The sequence below is a fragment of the Erythrolamprus reginae genome, chromosome 9 (genome assembly GCF_031021105.1).
Source record: "Erythrolamprus reginae isolate rEryReg1 chromosome 9, rEryReg1.hap1, whole genome shotgun sequence".
In the NCBI taxonomy this organism is placed as follows: Eukaryota; Metazoa; Chordata; class Lepidosauria; order Squamata; family Dipsadidae; genus Erythrolamprus; species Erythrolamprus reginae.
In genome coordinates this window covers 52861366-52881908 of record NC_091958.1, presented here as the reverse complement: position 1 = coordinate 52881908, position 20543 = coordinate 52861366, and the positions used below count along the sequence as shown (strand labels likewise).

The following is a 20543-nucleotide window of genomic DNA, read 5'->3' as shown; positions in this document are numbered from 1 at the left end:
AGACTCGGGGCGGCTAACAGCAATAATAAGACAGCGTATAACAATAATCCAATACTAAAAACAATTAAAACCCATTATAATAAAAAACCCAAACATACATACAGACATACCATGCATACAATTGTAAAGGCTTAGGGGGAAAGGGTATCTCAATTCCCCCATGGCTGGCGGCAGAGGTGGGTTTTAAGTAGCTTACGAAAGGCGAGGAGGGTGGGGGCAATTCTAATCTCTGGGGGGAGTTGGTTCCAGAGGGCCGGGGCCGCCACAGAGAAGGCTCTTCCTCTGGGTCCCGCCAAGCGGCATTGTTTAGTTGACGGGACCCAGAGAAGACCCACTCTGTGGGACCTAACTGGTCGCTGGGATTCGTGCAGCTGGGATTCTATTCTATTCTCTATTCTATTCTAATTCTAAATCAATAGTTAAACAGTCTGTATCCTTAGCTTCTACCCAGCTTCACAAAAAGATGGGCTAACTACCCTCTTTCATAGATGAATGATCACCATGGCAACCGTATCCTTCACCTTCTGGTCCTTCCCAGCTCAGTGGGAAACGCTGCAGTGACTTGTGCTGAGACTGCAAAACAGAAATGACTTTTTCGGCCCATACAGGAAACTGCAGCGAAATTTCCCTTGTCGGCAAGTTTACAGCTGTTGTTGAGAGAGACAACAACACACACCCTTGACATGGCTGTCACATTTAATGGAGCTAAGGGGTCAATGCAGAGACTAGCGATGGCTGACATGTCTTGAGGGGTGTGCGGTTAGCGCTTGATCCGCTTTTGTGTAGGTTTGGTGAAAAATAAATAAATAAATTAATAATAATGATATGATGATGATGATGATGATAATGATAATAATAATAATAATAATAATAATAATAATAATAATAAGCCAGTGAAATAAAAATAAGCCAGTGAAAGTGGCCCCAGTGGTACTTGGCACGCTGGGCGCAGTGCCAAAGGATCTCAGCGGACATTTGAAAACCATCGGAATTGACAAAATCTCCATCTGTCAATTGCAAAAGGCCGCTTGACTGGGATCGGCAAACATAATTTGCCACTACATCACGCAGTCCTAGGTGCTTGGGAAGCGTCCGACTGGTGATGAAATACGAAATCCAGCATAGTGATCTCGTTTGCTGTGTTGTACTGACATAATAATAATAATAATAATAATAATAATAATAATAATAATAATAATAATAATAATACTGTAATAATAACCAAAGTGCACTCTGTAAAGAAACAGATGAAATAATCGATCACATACTCAGCTGCTGCAAAAAGATCGCACAGACTGACTACAAGCATAGACATGATGCTGTGGCACAGATGATCCACTGGAACTTGTGCCGGAACTACCATTTACCAGTGGCAAAGAACTGGTGGAATCATAAGCCCGAAAAAGTGGTTGAAAACGAGCAAGCAAAACTACTGTGGGACTTCTGACTGACTGAATTTTGAAAGATAACAGACCATATCATGATTGTGGAGAAAAAGAAAGTATGGATCATCGACATCGCAATCCCAGGGGACAGCAGAATTGAGGAGAAGCAGCTAGAGAAATTAGTGAAATACGAAGATCTAAAAATCGAGCTGCAACGACTCTGGCATAAGCCCGTGAAAGTGGTCCCAGGGGTACTTGGCATGCTGGGTGCAGGGCCATAGGATCTCAGTGGACATTTGAAAACCATTGAAATTGACAAAATCTCTATCTGTCAATTGCAAAAGGCCGCTTTACTGGGATCGCCAAACATAATTTGCCGCTACATCACACAGTCCTAGGGGCTTGGGAAGCGCCCGACTGGTGATGAAATACAAAATCCAGCATAGTGATTTTGTTTGCTGTGTTATATTGTTGAAATAATAATAATAAAAAGAAATCAAGATTGATTAACAAAGAATAGGGTAGGCTCTACATATCTGCTCAGAAAAAAATCAGTCTTATTGGACTTTTTTTTTTAATAACCCAAAATTGGAAAGAGAGTAAAATATATATATATATGAGATTCAACGCACAAAGTTGCCCCCCCCCTTTTCCTTTCTTGTCTAAGATGTGGCTCTCTGGTTGAAAACATCTGCTTTCTTGCTGTAACTACTAGGAACTTTAATTACATCCAAATTGGGAACACTGGTTAGAATAAAATGCAGCTGGAGCCGTTCAGAGTCATAAACTAAGCCCTGGTTTTCTCTTGGAAGTCCTTGTTTGAGCTACCCGCAGTTTGTTCGACGCCAAAAACAAGCCATGGGTCACTTAGAATGAGGAATGGGTGCTAAACTATGATTTACGTTGGATCCGATGCAGAATTATTTCGATCCCGGCTTGCAAAGCACTCAAAAAGAGATTGAAATTAGAAACCCCTTTTAAAGGCTTTGGGGCGTTTCAAAAGCGAAACATTTATCGGTTCAATGCAATGCTGTCTTCCTGCACCACTCAGTCTCTTCAGTGGTTTTAGGCTGCCATCAAAAGCTGTAATAAAATAGCTTGATTTTTATTTATTTTTTTGCCCTGGACCAGTGTTTCCCAACCTTGGCAACTTGATGATATCTGGACTTCAACTCCCAGAATTCCCCAGCCAGCATCCGAATGCTGGCTGGGGAATTCTGGGAGTTGAAGTCCAGATATCTTCAAGTTGCCAAGGTTGGGAAACACTGCCCTAGACTACTGATGGCGAAACTTTGTTGGTTCACGTACCAGAAGGGAGGGGAGGTGCATACCTACACCCATAATTTCCTGTGCCTGTCACACATGTGTGTGTGCCCCCCCCTGCTCCACACACGCAATGGCATGCCCATTTTTGCTCTTCCCAGGTTTCAAACCCTTACTAGGAGCCTGGGGAGGGCGGAAATGGCCTTCCCTACCACACCACTGAGGTCCTCCGAAGGCCAGAAACATTCCGTTTGCCAATTTAATACTACTACTTCTACTACTACTACCACTACTACTAATAATAATAATAATCCCAGTGACCGGTTAGTTCCCACAGAGTCAGCCTTCTCCGGGTCCCGTCGACGAAACAATGTCGTCTGGCGGGACCCAGGGAAAGAGCCTTCTCTGTGGCGGCCCCGACTCTCTGGAATCAACTCCCCCCGGAGATTAAGATTGCCCCCACCCTCCTTGCCTTTCGCAAACTCCTTAAAACCCACCTTTGTTGTCAGGCATGGGGAAATTGATTCCCCTGGACCGTTTCGCTTTATGTATGGTTTGTATGAAATGTATGACTGTTTTTATATTAAGGGTTTTTAAAACTGTTTTAACTATTGGATTTGTATTGTTTTGTTGTTGTAAGCCGCTCGGAGTCTGCGGAGAGGGGTGGCATACAAATCTAATTAATAATAATAATAATAATAATAATAATAATAATAATAATAATAATAATATTTATTAGACTTGTATGGCGCCCCTCTCCGCAGACTCGGCGGCTCACAAATTTCTGGTTGAACAGGAAGTTCCGGGTTTGTTTGTTTGTTTTTTTGCTCTCCCCAGGCTTTGGAGTCTTTTTAGGAGCCTAGGGAGGGCGGAAATGGCCTTCCCCACCCGCTCAGAAGTCCTCCAGAGGCCAGAAGTTCCGTTTTTTTTGCCCTCTCCTAGCTTCGAAGCCTTTCTAGGAGCTTGGTGAGGCAGAAAATGGCCCATTTACCAAGTTCCAGTTGAACTGGAAGACCTGTTTTTTTTCCCTCTACCCAACGGCCTTTCTAGGAGCCTTGGGAGGATGAAAATGGCCTCCTTTCTCCAGAGGTCCTCCCGAGACCAGAAACATTCCATTTGCGAACTTCTGGTTGGAACTGGAAGTTCTGCTTTTTTTGCTCTTCCCCAGGCTTCAGAGTCTTTCTAGGAGACTGGGGAGGACAGAAATGGCCTCCCCCCCCTCCCGGAAGCCCCCTGGAGGCAGAAAATGGCCCATTTGCCACGTTCCAGTTGAACCTGAGCTCGCGTGCGCAGCAATATGGCTACGCGTGTCACTTGTGGTATGTGTGCCACAGGTTCGCCATCATGGCCCTAGACTCAAATCAAGAGAGAAGTGGGTTCAAATCCTGAAGCCAGTTCAATACACCATTATTATTATTTTTTGATAAAACTTTTCTTTGCATTTCGACAGAAGAACTCCTTGGAGAAAGGGTGAAGTTATACAGATAACTGAACAAAAGGCTTTTACAGTGTTCCTTCGATTTCCGCGGGGGATGCGTTCCGAGACCGCCCACGAGAGTCGAATTTCCGCGAAGTAGAGATGCGGAAGTAAATACACCATTTTTGGCTATGGACAGTATCACAAGCCTTCCCTTAACACTTAAAACCCCTAAATTACCCTTTCCCACTCCCTTAACAACCATTTACTCATCATTATTACTGGTACTCACCGTTGAATAAGACCCTTAGTGATCCTGATATTTATAAACATAATTATTTATTAACAATACTTATTATTTTTTATTTATTTGCAAAAAAATTATTAGTTTAGCGATGACAAATGACATCATTGGGTGGGAAAAACCGTGGTATAGGAAAAAAACCACAAAGTATTTTTTAATTAATATTTTTTGAAAAACCGTGGTATAGGCTATTCGCGAAGTTCGAACCCGCAAAAATCGAGGGAAAACTGTATTTCCTTTTTGGAAAAAAGGAGGGTGACTACAATTTATGCCCACTGTGGATTAAGCAATGGTGCCATCTAGCGGATTTTAGCTCTAAGTGGACTTTGCGTGCAGTTACACACTATTGAGTCAATGAGACGGTTCCATTAAAATAAATTGTTTAAAAAAAGCTTTCATTGAGCAGATCCTTTTCCAGAGCTAAAAATAACCCCATTCCTGGGCTGGCCAGCAACACATGGCTAACACATTGACTGACAGCTGAAGCGGAATATAATCTCAGGCTGAGTTTCTGCAAAGCAAGTTAATGACGGTCAAAGGTAAAACCACTATACAGTGGTACCTCTACTTACGAACTTAATTCGTTCCGTGACCAGGTTCTTAAGTAGAAAAGTTTGTAAGAAGAAGCAATTTTTCCCATAGGAATCAATGTAAAAGCAAATAATGCGTGCGATTGGGGAAACCACAGGGAGGGCGGAGGCCCTGTTTCCTCCCAGGAGGTTCGTAGAGAGGCTCCATGGAGGCTTCTCCCTGCCTTTTCCAGCCCTGTTTCCTCCCAGGAGATTCCTAGAGAGGCCCCACGGAGGCTTCTCCCTGCCCTTTCCAGCCCTGTTTCCTCCCAGGAGATTCCTAGAGAGGCCCCACGGAGGCTTCTCCCTGCCTTTTCCAGCCCTGTTTCCTCCCAGGTGGTTCCTAGAGAGGCCCCACGGAGGCTTCTCCCTGCCTTTTCCGGCCCTGTTTCCTCCCAGGAGATTCCTAGAGAGGCCCCACGGAGGCTTCTCCCTGCCTTTTCCAGCCCTGTTTCCTCCCAGGAGATTCCTAGAGAGGCCCCACGGAGGCTTCTCCCTGCCCTTTCCGGCCCAGTTTCCTCCCAGGAGATTCCTAGAGAGGCCCCATGGAGGCTTCCTCTGCCCTTTCCGGCCCTGTTTCCTCCCAGGAGATTCCTAGAGAGGCCCCACGGAGGCTTCTCCCTGCCTTTTCCAGCCCTGTTTCCTCCCAGGAGATTCCTAGAGAGGCCCCACGGAGGCTTCTCCCTGCCTTTTCCAGCCCTGTTTCCTCCCAGGAGATTCCTAGAGAGGCCCCATGGAGGCTTCTCTCGGCCTTTTCTGGCCCTGTTTCCTCCCAGGAGATTCCTAGAGAGGCCCCATGGAGGCTTCTCCCTGCCTTTTCCAGTTACAGTTTCGGAGGTTCGGATTTGTAAGTGGAAAATGGTTCTTGAGAAGAGGCAAAAAACTCTTGAACACCCGGGTCTTATCTAGAAAAGTTCGTAAGTAGAGGCGTTCTTAGGTAGAGGTAGCACTGTACTTGGTTTAAATGTGAGTGATTCAAGGAGACGCCAGATTCCAAAAGGAGTATGGGAGAGTGGTCAAAAAAGTGGTCGCCTCGCCTGCCGCCCCGCTCTGCTTCCCTCCCTCCCTCCGCAGCCTTTGTGTTTTCGGCTGGGGGGGGGGAGCAGGATGACCTTCCTGACTGCATGGCATCCTGCATGCAGGATGACATGCATGGCAAAGGGGCGGGGAGGATCGGGAGGCTCAAGCCTCCTTCGGTGGCGGCGGCCGGTTCCTTATTTTTGGGCTTGCACGCATTAATTGCTTTTCCATTGATTCCTATGGGAAACAATGTTTCGTCATACGAGCTTTTTGACTTACGAGCCTCCTTCCCGCACCAATTAAATTCGTAAGTCGAGGTACTACTGTATCTTTAAGAGTTAGTGTCAGAGATTGAGCCCCTTTATTTTTTTTTGAGCTGTTGCTTCTGGAGCCTTTAGCGGTGTCTCAAGATAAAGGTGAGATAAAAGCAAACGGAACCTTCTGCCGGTTGCATTTTGATAGGCGAGCCGCCGATTTGCTCTCATAAACGGGCGCGACCTACCTTCCGGCAGCACGGATTGGGACAGCTGAACCGCTTGACCTCCTTGTCCAGGAGCGCCGGGAAGTTGCAGAAGGGGCACCTATAAACCAGAGGGAGAACGGGGTGAGGTCTCCAGAACTGGGCACAGTATTATTCCAAATGGGGTCTCACCAGCACTCTATATAGCGGGATCACAACCTCCCTCTTCCTGCTTGTTATACCTCTAGCTATGCAGCCAAGCATCCGCACAGAGAGCACTTGAAAGAGTGGGAGGATGCTCCTAAGCCACCCACCCACCCACCGCCAATTCCAGCCTGGGCAGTGAGCTTTACCTGACGAGTTCATCCGCGCAGGCTGCCGCCACCTCCTCCTCGGCTTTCCTCTCGTAGTATTTGCACAGGATGTTTTCGGGAAGCACCTTCTCCAGTTCCGTGGTGGGGAACGAACAGGTGCAGCTCCCTTCCATGCAGCTGAGCTCCGACTGCGTTTCAGAGGAGGAGGAGGAGGAAGAAGAGAGGAGATGAAGGTTACACGGCCAGAGTGAAGGGTTGCGAATGTCAGGAGACGTGGTGGCGCAGGGGTCGGAATGCGGAACTTGCAGACTGACTCTGCCCACTGCCGAGAGTTCGATCCCGAGCGGCTCAAGGTGGACTCAGCATTCCGTCCTTCTCAGGTCGGTAAAATGGGGACCCAGATTGTATGGGGCAAAAGGCTCTTTAAATTGCTTGGAGGGGGCTGTAAAGCACTGTGAAAGGGTACATGAGTCTACTACTGCTTGGGAGGGAGAGAGGGAGGGAAGGAAGGAAGGAAGAAAGGAAGGAAGGAAGGAGGACAATGAAAGAAGAAAAGGAGGAAGGGAGGAGGGAGGGAGGGAAGGAAGGGAGAGAGGGAGGGATGACAGACAATGGAAAAAGAAAAGAAGGGAGAAAGGAGGGAGGGAGGGAAGGAAGGACAAAGGAAGAGTGGAGGGAGGGAGGGAGGGAGGAAGGGATGACGGACAATGGAAGAAGAAAAGGAGGGAGGAAGGAGGGAGGGGAGAGAAGGAAGGAAGGAGAAGGGAAGAGGAGAGGGAGGGAGGGAGGAAGGAGGACAATGGAAGAAGAAAAGGAGGGAGAGAGGAGGGAGGGAGGGAAGGAAGAAGAGGGAAGGAGAGAGGGAGGGAGGAAGACAATGGAAGAATAAAAGGAGGGAGGAGGGAGGGAGGGAAGGAAGGAAGGAGAGGGGGAGGGAGGAAGAAAGAAAAAGGGAAGAGGAGATGGAGGAAGGAAGGAAAGAAGGAAGGAAAGAAGGAAGGAAGAAAGGAATGAAGAGGAGAGGGAGGAAGGAAAGAAGGAAGGAAGGAAGGAAAAGGGAAGAGGAGAGGGCTGAAGGGAGGATGAGAGTCAGGTCCTCACCTTCCCAGAGCCGAAGACAGCCTCCTGCGCGTATTTTATTAAGCATTCCTTGCAGAAGAGGTGTCCGTCGGCGCACTGCGTCAGCTCTTCGAAGGCAAACTCCCCGTAGCAGCAGCGGCATTCGATCAGCTGGCCATCCTGAAAAAGGCAGGCTCAACAGGTGAGTCCTCATCAGCTGCTCTGCCTAGAAGAGGCTCCCTTCCCTCTCTCGCCCCAAGCAGCAATGTAGAGACAGGGACAAATGCTCCTTGACCCCATAAAGCAAATGTTTCATGGGCCCAATTTTGGAGAAGAGGAGGGAAGGCGTCTGATCAACCGTGGGTGGGTTTTTGCAATTTTTGCACCGTGATCTCCCTAAATATTGTGCTGGCTAAAGACATTAGCCAGATGAATCCCTGGTAAGCAGATTCTTTTCCTTATTTTCCTCCCCAAAAACTAAGGTGCGTCTTATACTCCGAAAAATACGGTACTTACTTTCTGATATTGCTCCTCGTTCATCTGCAGGGCAAGAAGGAAGTCTGCGTGCTGGCGAGAAAGAAAAAGATGGCGTCAATAGTGAAAAACAGAGCGTCTACCTTTATTAGCGACCCCTTCGTCACTAATTTGGGTAAAAATTACACCGTTTGTGTAAAAAATCAACTTGCTATTTATGGCTCCACTGATTAGCCAGGATGGATTTCAGAAAGTAATATAGCGTGTGACTTTAGCGAGAAAGGTTAAAATATAATTGTGCATTGGACGCTCCTTCTTGATGACTTTGTATCTTTATTTATATCATGCTGTTTTAACACACCCCTTGTGGCCTGCGAACCATTGTAAACAAATAAAAATTGTGTGTGTGTGTGTGTGTGTGTATAGAGATAGATAGATAGATAGATAGATAGATAGATAGATAGTTTGATTTTCTTTTATATATATATATATATAGTCTACAGAGAGGGGCGGCATACAAATGAAATAAATAAATAAATAAATAAATAAATAAATAAATATATATATATATATATATATATATATATATATATATATATATATATTCATAGATTTTCACGGGTACAGGTATGATGGTCTTGGTATACAGTGATCCCTCGATTAGCACGGTCTCGATTAGCGCGAAACGCTGCAACGCGGTTTTTCAAAAAATATTAATTAAAAAATAAGTCCGCGCTAGTTCTCTCTCTCTTTCTCTCCCTGTTGCCGGCGTGGTATATGAGAGAGAAAGAGAGAGGCAGAGGTCGGGCGCATTACCGGGAGGTGGAGGCGGCGTGGGGACGCTGGGTGCCGGGGACACCGAGGAGGGGGTGGACGTGGCCTCTCAGCTGCAGAGCCGAACAAGGGCGGAGGCAACGGCGGAGTCCGGCGCTGGGGCCATGCGGGGCCGCTCATCCAGGGGGGCGTGGACTGGCAAGTCGCCCTCCTTTCTCTTTCTTTCTCTCTCTTATACCACACCGGTAACAGGGAGAGAAAGAGAGAGAGCGGAGGGCACCTTGCCGGTCCACGCCCCCCTAGATGAGCGGCTCCGCATGGCCCCAGCGCCGCCCAGGCAAAGGGGAAACCCCAAGATCGCTTGCCGCTTGCCGTATTGCAGCGAAGGAGGCGAAGCAAGGCTCCTTCGCTGCAATACGGCAAGCGGCAAGCAGCAAGCGATCTTGGGGTTTCCCCTTTGCCTGGGCGGCGGGAAGACCAAGGGAAGGTTCCTTCAGCCGCCCAACACCTGATCCGCTCCGCAGCGCGGCAGCAGCGAGGAGCCGAAGATGGGGTTTCCCCTTTGCCTGGGCAACGGGGAAACCCCATCTTCGGCTCCTCGCTGCTTCCGCGCTGCGGAGCAGATCAGCTGTTGGGCGGCTGAAGGAACCTTCCCTTGGTCTTCCCCGCCGCCCACACGCAAACTCCACCATCTGCGCATGTGCGGCCATGAAAAAAATGGCGCGCATGCGCAGATGGTGGTTTTTACTTCCGCACCACTATAACACGGAAATCGATTAGCGCGGGAGGTCTTGGAACGTAACCCCCGCGCTAATCGAGAGATCACTGTATTCGGGTTTCTTCCCGTGTAGGATTTGGAAATTTCTGGCGACGTTTCGACGAGGTCTCACTCGTCATTTTCAGGCTGGTGTTTCTGTCCTTGTTCTAGGGCAAACACAGCGAGAACTGAGCTGCCTTCCTTCTATAAATACTGGTGGCTGGGTGTGGTAGTATTTATAGAAGGAAGGCAGCTCAGGTCTCGCTGTATTCGCCTCAGAACAAGGACAGAAACACCAGCCTGAAGATGACGAGTGAGACCTCGTCGAAACGTCGCCAGAAATTTCCAAATCCTACACGGCAAGAAACCCGAATATACCAAGACCATCATATATGTGTGTGTGTGTGTGTGTGTCACGTTTTTTTGCTGAATTTGAAAATTAAGGGAGACTAGGATAGATAGATATATATGGTAGATAGTTCTGAGTTCGGGTTTCCCCCCGTGTAATATTTTGAGTGTCTATGCGACGTTTCGGTGAAATCACATTCACCATCATCAGGCTGAAGTTGTAAGCTTCGTGTTACTGTAAATATAGTTTATTTTATTTAACACTCAAATAACCTACCCGAGGTCTGAATGAATTAGATATTCTCATCGGATATTTCATTTGCACAACTCTTCCTTTTGCACAACAGCATGTGAAATTGAATATTTTGTTCTGAATGTGCTGACAACAAAATGAAATTGATTGTCAATCAGTGTCGCTTCCTAAGTGGTCAGTTTGATTTCACAGAAGTTTGATTTACGTGGAGTTATATTGTGTTGTTTAAGTGTTCCCTTTATTTTTTTGGAGCAGTGTATATGTGCAAGGGGGGTGGGGTGGAGAGATCACTACCTCTGCCATCTCTTTGATCTTCTGTTCATAAAACTCCCTCTCCAGCTGCACTGGAGGCAGGAGGGAGAACTGGTCATAAGTCCTCCAGTGGCGCCGCTTGTTCTCCAAGAAAAACATGCGCTTCTCAATCTTCGTGTCACCTGGAGCGTTGTTTGAAAGCATGACGGGCGGTTAAAAGAAAGATGGGGGGAAAAGGAAAGAAAAATTAATTGCTTCTCTTTTTTAAAAAATAATTTTTTTAAAATTAAATTGCAAAGACAAACGAAACATACATTACACGTAACATTTAGTGGAGTAACAATCGCACCTCTCAAAATAGAAGTCATCTTTATATTTGTAATAAGTAAAAAAGAAAATTTAAAAAAAACTAACTCTATCATTTATATAATACTTAGATATGTCAATTGTAAAATAATAATAACACATCCAAAACATTTAAAAATATATAGAAATTTTAAGATCATAACTTAAAACGAACTATGAAGAAAAAAAAAAGAGAAATGGTGAAAGAGGAAAGAAGGAGTTTATCTTTATATTGTAAATAATCACTATCTAATACAATGTAACTACTAGGTACCAATATATTTGAAATAATGTAAAAATAAGGTTATCTCTGTTTCTTTGTATCCCACCAGATATATACCTTTTGCCAAACCTCATAAAATTCTGATTCTTCTTTTTAATTTGTGGTGTTTTTTAAATTAACTTAAATATTAGATTTGTTTTACATTGTATTGTTATCGCTGTGAGCCGCCCCGAGTCTGCGAAGAGGGGCGGCATACAAATCTGATTAAACTAAACTAAACTAAATTCTTCTTGATTTTTCAAGAAGAATCAGAAAAAATTAATTGCTTCTCTTAATGAAGGAGACTACGAGGAGGAGGAGGAGGAGGCCAGAACTTTGTAAAGGAATGTGTGAGAATGCAAGTCTAGACTTTTAGGGAGCCCACCTGCAGGAATTGGTTAGCCCATCGGGATTTGCACAGATGGATATTTTTACATTGGAAAAGGTGCAAAAAAGGGCAACAGGAATGATCAAGGAAATGGAGCCCCTCCCTTATGAAACCAGGTTGCAACGTCTTGGTCTCTTCAGCCTTGAAAGACGGCGTTGAAGAGGTGACTTGATCGAAGGGTATAAAATCAGGCATGGGATAGAAAAGGTGGATAGAGAAAATTTATTTTCTCTATCACACAATACTAGGACGAGGGGCCCCTCCCTAAAGCTCATAGGTAAGAAAGTGAGGACAAATAAAAGGGAAATATTTCTTCAGCCAGAGGGTCCTTGGTTTATGGAATTCTCTTCCAGAAGAGGTTGTGACAGCTGTCAGCCTGGATAGCTTCAAGGCAGGATGAGACAGATTCATGGATGCCAAGTGTATCAGTGGTTATTGAAACGGATGTCCAAGTGCCGCCTCTATGTTGGTTGAGGCAGGCAGGGTTCCCTTGGGTACCATTTGTTGGGGGTCAAGGGAAAGGGAGGGTCTTGCCTTCTCTTTCTGCTCAAGATCCCCATGGACAATTGGTGGGCCACTATGTGACATAGAATGCTGGACTCGATGGGCTTTGGCCCGATTCAGCAGGGCTCTTCTTAGGTTCTCTCTGTCTTTCTCCTTGCTTCCTTCCTTCCTTCCTTCCTTCTTCTCTCTTTATCTTTATCTTCCTTCCTCTCTCTCTGTCTTTATCTTCCTTTCTTCCTTCCTCTCTCTGTCTTTATCTTCCTTCCTTCCTTCTTTCCTTCCTTCCTTCTTCTCTCTTTATCTTTATCTTCCTTCCTCTCTGTCTTTATCTTCCTTTCTTCCTTCCTCTCTCTCTGTCTTTATCTTCCTTTCTTCCTTCCTCTCTCTGTCTTTATCTTCCTTCCTTCCTTCTTTCCTTCCTTCCTTCTTCTCTCTATCTTTATCTTCCTTCCTTCCTCTCTCTCTGTCTTTATCTTCCTCCTTTCCTTCCTTCCTTCTTCTCTATCTTTATCTTCCTTCTTTCTTTCCTTCCTTCCTTCCTCTCTCTCTGTCTTTATCTTCCTTCCTTTCTTCCTTCCTTCCTCTCTCTCTCTGTCTTTATCTCCCTCCCTCCCTCTCTTTGAGTGGAGGCAGGCAGGGTTCCCTTGGGTCCCATTTGTTGGGGGTCAAGGGAAAGTCTTGCCTTCTCTTTCTGCTCAAGATCCCCATGGACAATTGGTGGGCCACAGAATGCTGGACTCGGTGGGCTTTGGCCCGATTCAGCAGGGCTCTTCTTAGGTTCTTACGTACACTCTGCCATCAAACAGTTCCAACCCACCTCTGCCGAAGCCCCAATAAACAAAAAAGAGCCCCCCTCCATCAGAAGCCACTTACCCTGCTCGAATTTGAAGTCTATGTATGAATACTGATTCATTTCTTTCCTCCTTTTTCGCTTCCCGCTGGTTTCGGGAGATAACTCCTGCCATTTTTTGATGGCGTCGGAAAAGGCCTAAAAGAAAGGGGGGGGGGAAGGAGCCATGAACCCAGATGTGAAGATGGAACCACAGATGTGAATTAAAGCGTTCCGCAGGTGATCTGGAATGGGGAAGGTAGAAATCTACATGCTATATTTGAAGGCAAGGGGGCCTCAGGCAGCTGCTCCCCAAACCTCTGGAGTTTTTTCGAAGCTTCCCCCCCCCCCCCGAACCCTCCAACCCTAATGAGACCCTAACAATCTTCCTGTTTTACAGGCTTCTGCAATCCTACTCCCTCCAAACAAGGTTTTGTCCAGCCCTAAGTTTTGGCAGGCTTTTTTTCATTGCTACTCCAACCACATCTGCTGGAAGTTTGTTCCAAGCATCTACTACTCTTCCAGTGGGGAAGCAAAGTCAGAGAGGGTCAGGATGCCAACAACATAGAAACATAAACTAAATCTGCACTTCTATTCTACTAGTTTTTCTCATCATTCCTATCACCCATTTCCTCCCATGAAACATAGAAACATAGAAGTCTGACGGCAGAAAAAGACCTCATGGCCCATCGAGTCTGCCCTTATACTATTTTCTGTATTTTATCTTAGGATGGATATATGTTTATCCCAGGCATGTTTAAATTCAGTTACTGTGGATTTATCTACCACATCTGCTGGAAGTTTGTTCCAAGGATCTACTACTCTTTCAGTAAAATAATATTTTCTCATGTTGCTCTTGATCTTTCCCCCAACTAACTTCAGATTGTGTCCCCTTGTCCTTGTGTTCACTTTCCTATTAAAAACACTTCCCTCCTGGACCTTATTTAACCCTTTAACATATTTAAATATTTCGATCGTGTCCCCCCTTTTCCTTCTGTCCTCCAGACTCTACAGATTGAGTTCATGAAGTCTTTCCTGATACGTTTTATGCTTAAGACCTTCCACCATTCTTGTAGCCCGTCTTTGGACCCGTTCAATTTTGTCAATATCTTTTTGTAGGTGAGGTCTCCAGAACTGAAGTATTCCAAATGTGGTCTCACCAGCATTCTATATAGTGGGATCATAATCTCCCTCTTCCTGCTTGTTATACCTCTAGCTATGCAGCCAAGCATCCTACTTGCTTTCCCTACCGCCTGACTGCACTGTTCACCCATTTTGAGACTGTCAGAAATCACTGTATGTTGACTGTATGACTGTAACTTGTTGCTTATATCCTAAGATTTTTATTGATATTGCTTCTTCATTGCTTATTTGACCCCTATGACACTCAAGTGTTGTACCACGTGATTCTTGACAAATGTATATTTTATTTTATGTACGTTGAGAGCATATGCACCAAGACAAATTCCTTGTGTGTCCAATCACACTTGGCCAATAAAATTCTATTCTATTCTATTCTATTCATAGAAGATCGAAGGCAGAAATAGACCTCATGGTCCATCTAGTCTGCCCTTATACTATTTTCCTGCATTTTATCTTAGGATGGATCTATGTTGATCCCAGGCATGTTGAAATTCAGTTCCTGTGGATTTACCAACCACCTCTGCTGGAAGTTTGTTCCAAGCATCTACTACTCTTTCAGTCAAATATTTTCTCATGTTGCTTCTGATCTTCCCCCCAACTAACCTCAGATTGTATCCCCTTGTTGTTATGTTCACTTTCCTATTAAAAATACTTCCCTCCTGAACCTTATTTAACCTTTAAATATATTTAAATGTCTCGATCATGTCCCCCCTTTTCCTTCTGTCCTCCAGACTATACAGATTGAGTTCATGAAGTCTTTCCTGATACGTTTTATGCTTAAGACCTTCCACCATTTTTGTAGCCCGTCTTTCGACCCGTTCAATTTGATCCATCTCTTTTTGTAGGTGAGGTCTCCAGAACTGGACACAGTATTCCAAATGGGGTCTCACCAGCGCTCTATATAGCAGTATCATAATCTCCCTCTCCCTGCTTGTGATACTTCTAGCTATGCAGCCAAGCATTCTAAACAATGTCGCTTGGTGGGACCCAGGGGAAGAGCCTTCTCTGTGGCGGCCCCGGCCCTCTGGAACCAACTCCCCCCCAGAGATTAGAATTGCCCCCACGCTCCTTGCCTTTCGTAAGCTTCTTAAAACCCACCTCTGCCACCAGGCATGGGGGAACTGAGATCCTCTTTCCCCCTAGGCAATTTACAATTCTATGCATGGTATGTCTGCATGTATGTTTGGTTTTATAATAAGGGTTTTTAACTGTTTTAATATTGGATTGTTATATGCTGTTTTTATTACTGTTGTTAGCTGCCCCGAGTCTGCAGAGAGGGGCGGCATACAAATCCAATCAATCAATCAATCAATCAATTCTACTTGCTTTCCCTACTGCCTGACCGCACTGTCCACCCATTTTGAGGCTGTCAGAAATCACGACCCCTAAATCCTTCTCTCCTGAGGATTTTGCTAACACATAAAAGCGGGGATGTCCCCAGAGAGGAGGAGGAGGAAGGGGGAGAGGCGAGAGGGCAGCACCTTCCGTGTGATTGCATAGTGTCCCTTGAGTTCGTGGAGCGCCCACTTGATGTCTTGGCTGCTCAGCATTTTGAAGTCGGCCATGAGGAGGTCGGCGGCTTGGATGAAGCAACGTTGGTCGAGTGGATCCAGTTTGGAGAAGTCAAAATAGTCCACTTTAGGCACCTAGAGGACGAGGAGGAGGAAGAAGAGGGGGGGAAGAGAAGGAGGAAGAGGAAACGGAGGAAGAAGAGGACGGAGGAGGAAGAGGCGGGAAAAGGAGGAAGGAGAAGGAGGAGGAAGAGGAGGAGGAAAAAGAAGAGGAGAGAGGAGGGAAAAGGAAGAAGAGGAAGGAGGAGGAAGAGCAGGAAAAGGAGGAAGAAGAGGAGGGAGGAGGAGGAAGAGAAAGAGGAGGGAAAAGGAGGAAGGAGGAGGAGGAGGAAGAGGAGGGAAAAGAAGGAAGGAGAAGAGGAAGGAGGAGGAGCAGGAGGAAGAGGAGGAAGAAGAGGAGGGAGGAGGAGGAAGAGAAAGAGGAGGAAGAGGAGGGAAAAGAAGGAAGAAGAGGCAGGAGGAGGAGCAGGAGGAAGAGGAGGAAGAGGAGGAGAGAGAAGGCAGAGGAAGAGGAGGAGGAAAAAGAAGGAAGAGAAAAAGGAGGAAGAAGAGGAGGGAGGAAGAAGAGGAGGAGGAAGAAGGAGGAAGAAGAGAAAGGCGGAGGAAAACGAAGAGGAAGAGGGAGGAAGAGGAAGAAGAGGAGAGAGGAGGTAGAGGAGGAGGAAGAGGAGGCAGATAAGGAGAGAGGAGGAGGAAGAAAAAGGTGGAAGAGAAAGAAAAGGAAGAAGAGGAGGGAGGAAAACAAGGAGAAAGAGAGAGGAAGAGGAGGAAGAAGAGGAGGGAGGAGGAGGAAGAGAAAGAGGAGGGAAAAGGAGGAAGGAGAAGGAGGAGGAAAAAGAAGGAAGAAGAGAAAGGAGGAGGAGCAGGAGGAAGAGGAGGAAGAAGAGGAGAGAGAAGGCAGAGGAAGAGGAGGAGGAAAAAGAAGGAAGAGAAAAAGGAGGAAGAAGAGGAGGGAGGAAGAAGAGGAGGAGGAGGAGGAGGAAGAAGGAGGAAGAAGAGAAAGGCGGAGGAAAACGAAGAGGAAGAGGGAGGAAGAGGAAGAAGAGGAGAGAGGAGGTAGATGAGGAGGAGGAAGAGGAGGCAGATAAGGAGAGAGGAGGAGGAAGAAAAAGGTGGAAGAGAAAGAAAAGGAAGAAGAGGAGGGAGGAAAACAAGGAGAAAGAGAGAGGAAGAGGAGGAAGAAGAGGAGGAGGAGGAAAACAGAAAAGAAGTTAGGCCCTTTTTGAAAAGATAAACTTTCTTAGGTCCACTCTAGAAGATTTAAGGCAGTTCTGAAGATACCTACCGGTTACCCACCCACCCAACCGACGGTTTCCATTTCCCTGGCTAAGCAAGACGGTTTGTTCAAGGAGCCATGCCTGGTTTTAAAGCCAACTACGAAAACATTAAGTGAAGCTGCTTTCCCCATTTGGACTCGCTGCCCAGTGCAGAAACGGGACACACACTACTGTCGCGAAAGTAAGCATGAGGACTAGTCCCAAGGTAAAAAAAATTTCAGGGCAACTTTAACTTCGAACAATCACTAAACAGAGCCGGGGTGGCGCAGCAGGTAGAGCGCAGTACTGCATGGGCATTGAAGCTGACTGTAGATCTGTAGGTCAGCGGTTCAAATCTCATCACCGGCTCAAGGTTGACTCAGCCTTCCATCCTTCCAAGGTGGGTCAAATGAGGACCCGGATTGTGGGGGCAATAGCCTGGCTCTATTAAAAATAATGCTATTGCTAACATGTTGTAAGCCGCCCTGAGTCTAAGGAGAAGGGCGGCATAAAAATCGAATGAAGAAAGAAATAAAGAAACAAACAAAGGATTGTTTTTAAAAGGGTTTTTAAAAGGGGTTGTAGACGGAGGGTAAATTCTCCACTTGCCTTTGTCTCGTCTTGGCTGGAAAGGAGGCTGCTATTTGGATTTAAAACCATGCTGAGTTCCTTCTTTGGGTAGTCTGGATTTTCCAGGAGAAAATTGCAAAGTCTGAAAAAAAAAAAACAAAGGAGCCTTTGGAAAGAGCGGCCACCAAACGTTAAAAACAGTTTAAACACTCCACAGCATCCAGATAAGAGATTTGGAGTATCCGATGGGTAGTCTCGACCAGTGTTTCCCAACCTTGGCCACTTGGAGATATTTGGACTTCAACTCCCAGAATTCCCCAGCCAGCGGATGCAACTTACATGTTTAAGTCGTTGCAGTTTTTGCTTTGTATCAGCTCTTCAATGTACTCTCTGGTTGCGTCTGGAAACCTGGCTTCCTAGAGGAGGAAGAAGAGGGCTCAGCGAATCCTTCAGGCACCCCAGCCATTCATTCTTTCTTTCTATCCATCCATCCATCCATCCAATCCTATCAAATCCATCCATCTCTCTATTTCTCTCTATCATCTATCTGTCTGTCTGTCTGTCTGTCTGTCTGTCGTAAATTGCTTAAGACCAACCTATACCGCCAGGCATGGGGGAATTGAAATATTTCCCCCAGGCTTATATAGTTTTATGTATGGTATGCTTGTTTTGTATGGTTTTATATAATGGGGTTTTAGATATTTCTTCTTCTTTTAAATATTAGATTTGTATACTGTTTATTATTGTTGTGAGCCACCCTGAGTCTTCGGAGGAGGGCGGCATACAAATCTAATAAATTATTATTATTATTATTATTATTATTATTATTATTATCATCATCATCATCATCGTCGTCTTTCTATCCATCCATCTCTCTATCTCTATCATCTTTCTATCTATCTATCTATCTATCTATCTATCTATCTATCTATCCATCCATCCATCCATCCATATCTATCTATCTATCTATCTATCTATCTATCTATCTATCTATCTATCTATCTCTAATCTATCTATCTATCTCTAATCTATCTAATCTATCTATCTATCTATCTATCTCTTTCTATCTATCTATCTATCCATCCATCCATATCTATCTATCTATCTCTCTAATCTCTCTAATCTCTCTAATCTATCTATCCATCCAATCCCATCCATCCATCTTTCTCTCTCCCTCTCTCTCTCGACCTACCTACCTACCCACCCACCCATCCAACTATTTATCTATCATCTATCTATCATTTATTTATTTATTTGTCAAACATTTATAGGATAGCAGTTTGTATAAACATAACATATGTAAAAAGTAATGATAAAAAAAGACAATAGGACAGGGACAGTAGGCATAATGGTGCGCTTGTGCACGCCTCATACAGACCTCTTAGAAACGGGGAGAGGCACACTGTAGACAGTCTAAGGTTAAAGATTTTGGGGTTTGGGGAAGAAACCACAGAGTCAGGTAGAGCATTCCAGGCATCAATCACTCTATTGCTGAAGTCGTATTTTCTGCAGTCCAGTTTAGAGCGGTTTACATTTAGTTTGAATCTATTATGTGCTATTTAATCCATCCATGCTGTACACATTCAACTTTGTACAGAACAAAGTATTCAATGAGAATATTTCATTCATTCAGATCCTAGGACGTGTCATTTGAATGTTCCCTCTATTTTTTGTTTTTGATCACTATATTTCCTTTTTCTCACATTTATCAATAGTTATTCCCAATAAAAATAATTCGGGTTTCAAATTGAGTTTTAGTTCTAAAATCCCTTCCAGCCATTGCCTGGATTTCTCCCAATATTCTATTGCTTTTTGGCATTTAAATTTAAATTAACTTAAATATTAGATTTGTTTATATTGTCTTATTATTGTTGTTAGCCGCCCCGAGTCTACGGAGAGGGGCGGCATACAAATCTAATTAATAAATAAAATAAATTAATTCCCGCCACATATGGTAATAAGTTCAAATATTCTTTTGGCACTTCCAAAATGTGGCTGGTATATTTTGGTCCCTTTCAGCCAGTCTTACCTTTCAGATCTATTCTGATTGACTGAAATCAACGTTCAACCGGTCGGGATCGAACTCTCGGCCGTGGGCAGAGCCAGCCTGCAATACCGCCTTCTAACCAACGGGGGCTCAAGCCACCGTGAAGACTTACCGTTTCTCGGGTGAGTAACACCAGGAGGTCTTTGTCCAGCAGAGTAGCAGTCTGCTTGGGAAGCTCAACGGAGCTGGTGTCCAGTGATCCTTGGACCGGGAACGCCGGGCCGGCCTGCTCGTTTATTGCAGCCTGCTCCCCTCCGTCTTCCTCCGGTGGGTGCGCTAGTTGTGGAGACGCCGGTCCTGGGATTCCATCTTGCGGAGGCTCAGGCCTGGGGAAAGCCGGCCCGGGGATCTCTCCTTGGTACACCCTCGGCATAGGTCCCACCTCTCTTTCCAACGGCGCCGGCTGAGAAGGAAGAGAGCTGACCGCAGTCCGCGCCTCTTTCTTCACCGGCTGGAAGTAGGGGTGATCCAACCGCATGTTCTCTTTGACGCAATGGAAAACCCTTCCGAGTTTCGGGGCCGTCCGTGGCTGAAGCGTCCGATCCCTCTCTTCTTTTGGGTTGGCCTGACGGGGGCCCGCGTCCTCCAAATTGATGACCTCCGGGCCGACGTCTCTATTTGGGACCACGCTGGGCCCAGCCTCTGTCCCACTGGGCTCAACCGGATCCGGAGAATCGGGCAACTCCAAGACTTCGGTCTGACTCGGTCTGCCTGGTCCCGCGCTGGCAGCCTTCGGGCAGTTCCGGCGAGCGCCAGGCAGCCTCGGAGAAGTCGGGGGCTTGTTTGCCTTCTGGTCCTTGTGAGGAAGGGCCACCATGTCGCCGTTAGATCTTCCTTCCCCCGTCTTGTTAATGGCTTGCCAGGGAGCGGCGGGTTTGATGACGTTGGGCCGCAGGAATTTCTTGGTGGTGGTCTTTACAGGTAGGCAGAGGGAGAGGGGGGGTAGATTTGTCATTTCTTTGGAAATAGGGGCTAGGTC

General features: G+C 45.8%; 1 protein-coding gene across 3 annotated transcripts in view; it reads right to left on the bottom strand.

Annotated features, from left to right (window-relative positions):
• Window positions 1-20543, bottom strand: part of RNF216 (ring finger protein 216) — a 75678-nt gene that overhangs the window by 47901 nt on the left and 7234 nt on the right. For all 3 annotated transcript variants that reach the window (XM_070761298.1, XM_070761300.1, XM_070761299.1), the window contains exons 4-13: window positions 19677-20477; window positions 17857-17933; window positions 17557-17659; window positions 15602-15766; window positions 13022-13136; window positions 10692-10831; window positions 8308-8358; window positions 7834-7971; window positions 6772-6920; window positions 6461-6539 (exon numbers count right to left, since the gene is read on the bottom strand). In XM_070761298.1, the coding sequence (XP_070617399.1) occupies window positions 6461-6539; window positions 6772-6920; window positions 7834-7971; window positions 8308-8358; window positions 10692-10831; window positions 13022-13136; window positions 15602-15766; window positions 17557-17659; window positions 17857-17933; window positions 19677-20477 (1818 nt within the window). The remainder of the gene's footprint in view (window positions 1-6460; window positions 6540-6771; window positions 6921-7833; window positions 7972-8307; window positions 8359-10691; window positions 10832-13021; window positions 13137-15601; window positions 15767-17556; window positions 17660-17856; window positions 17934-19676; window positions 20478-20543) is intronic.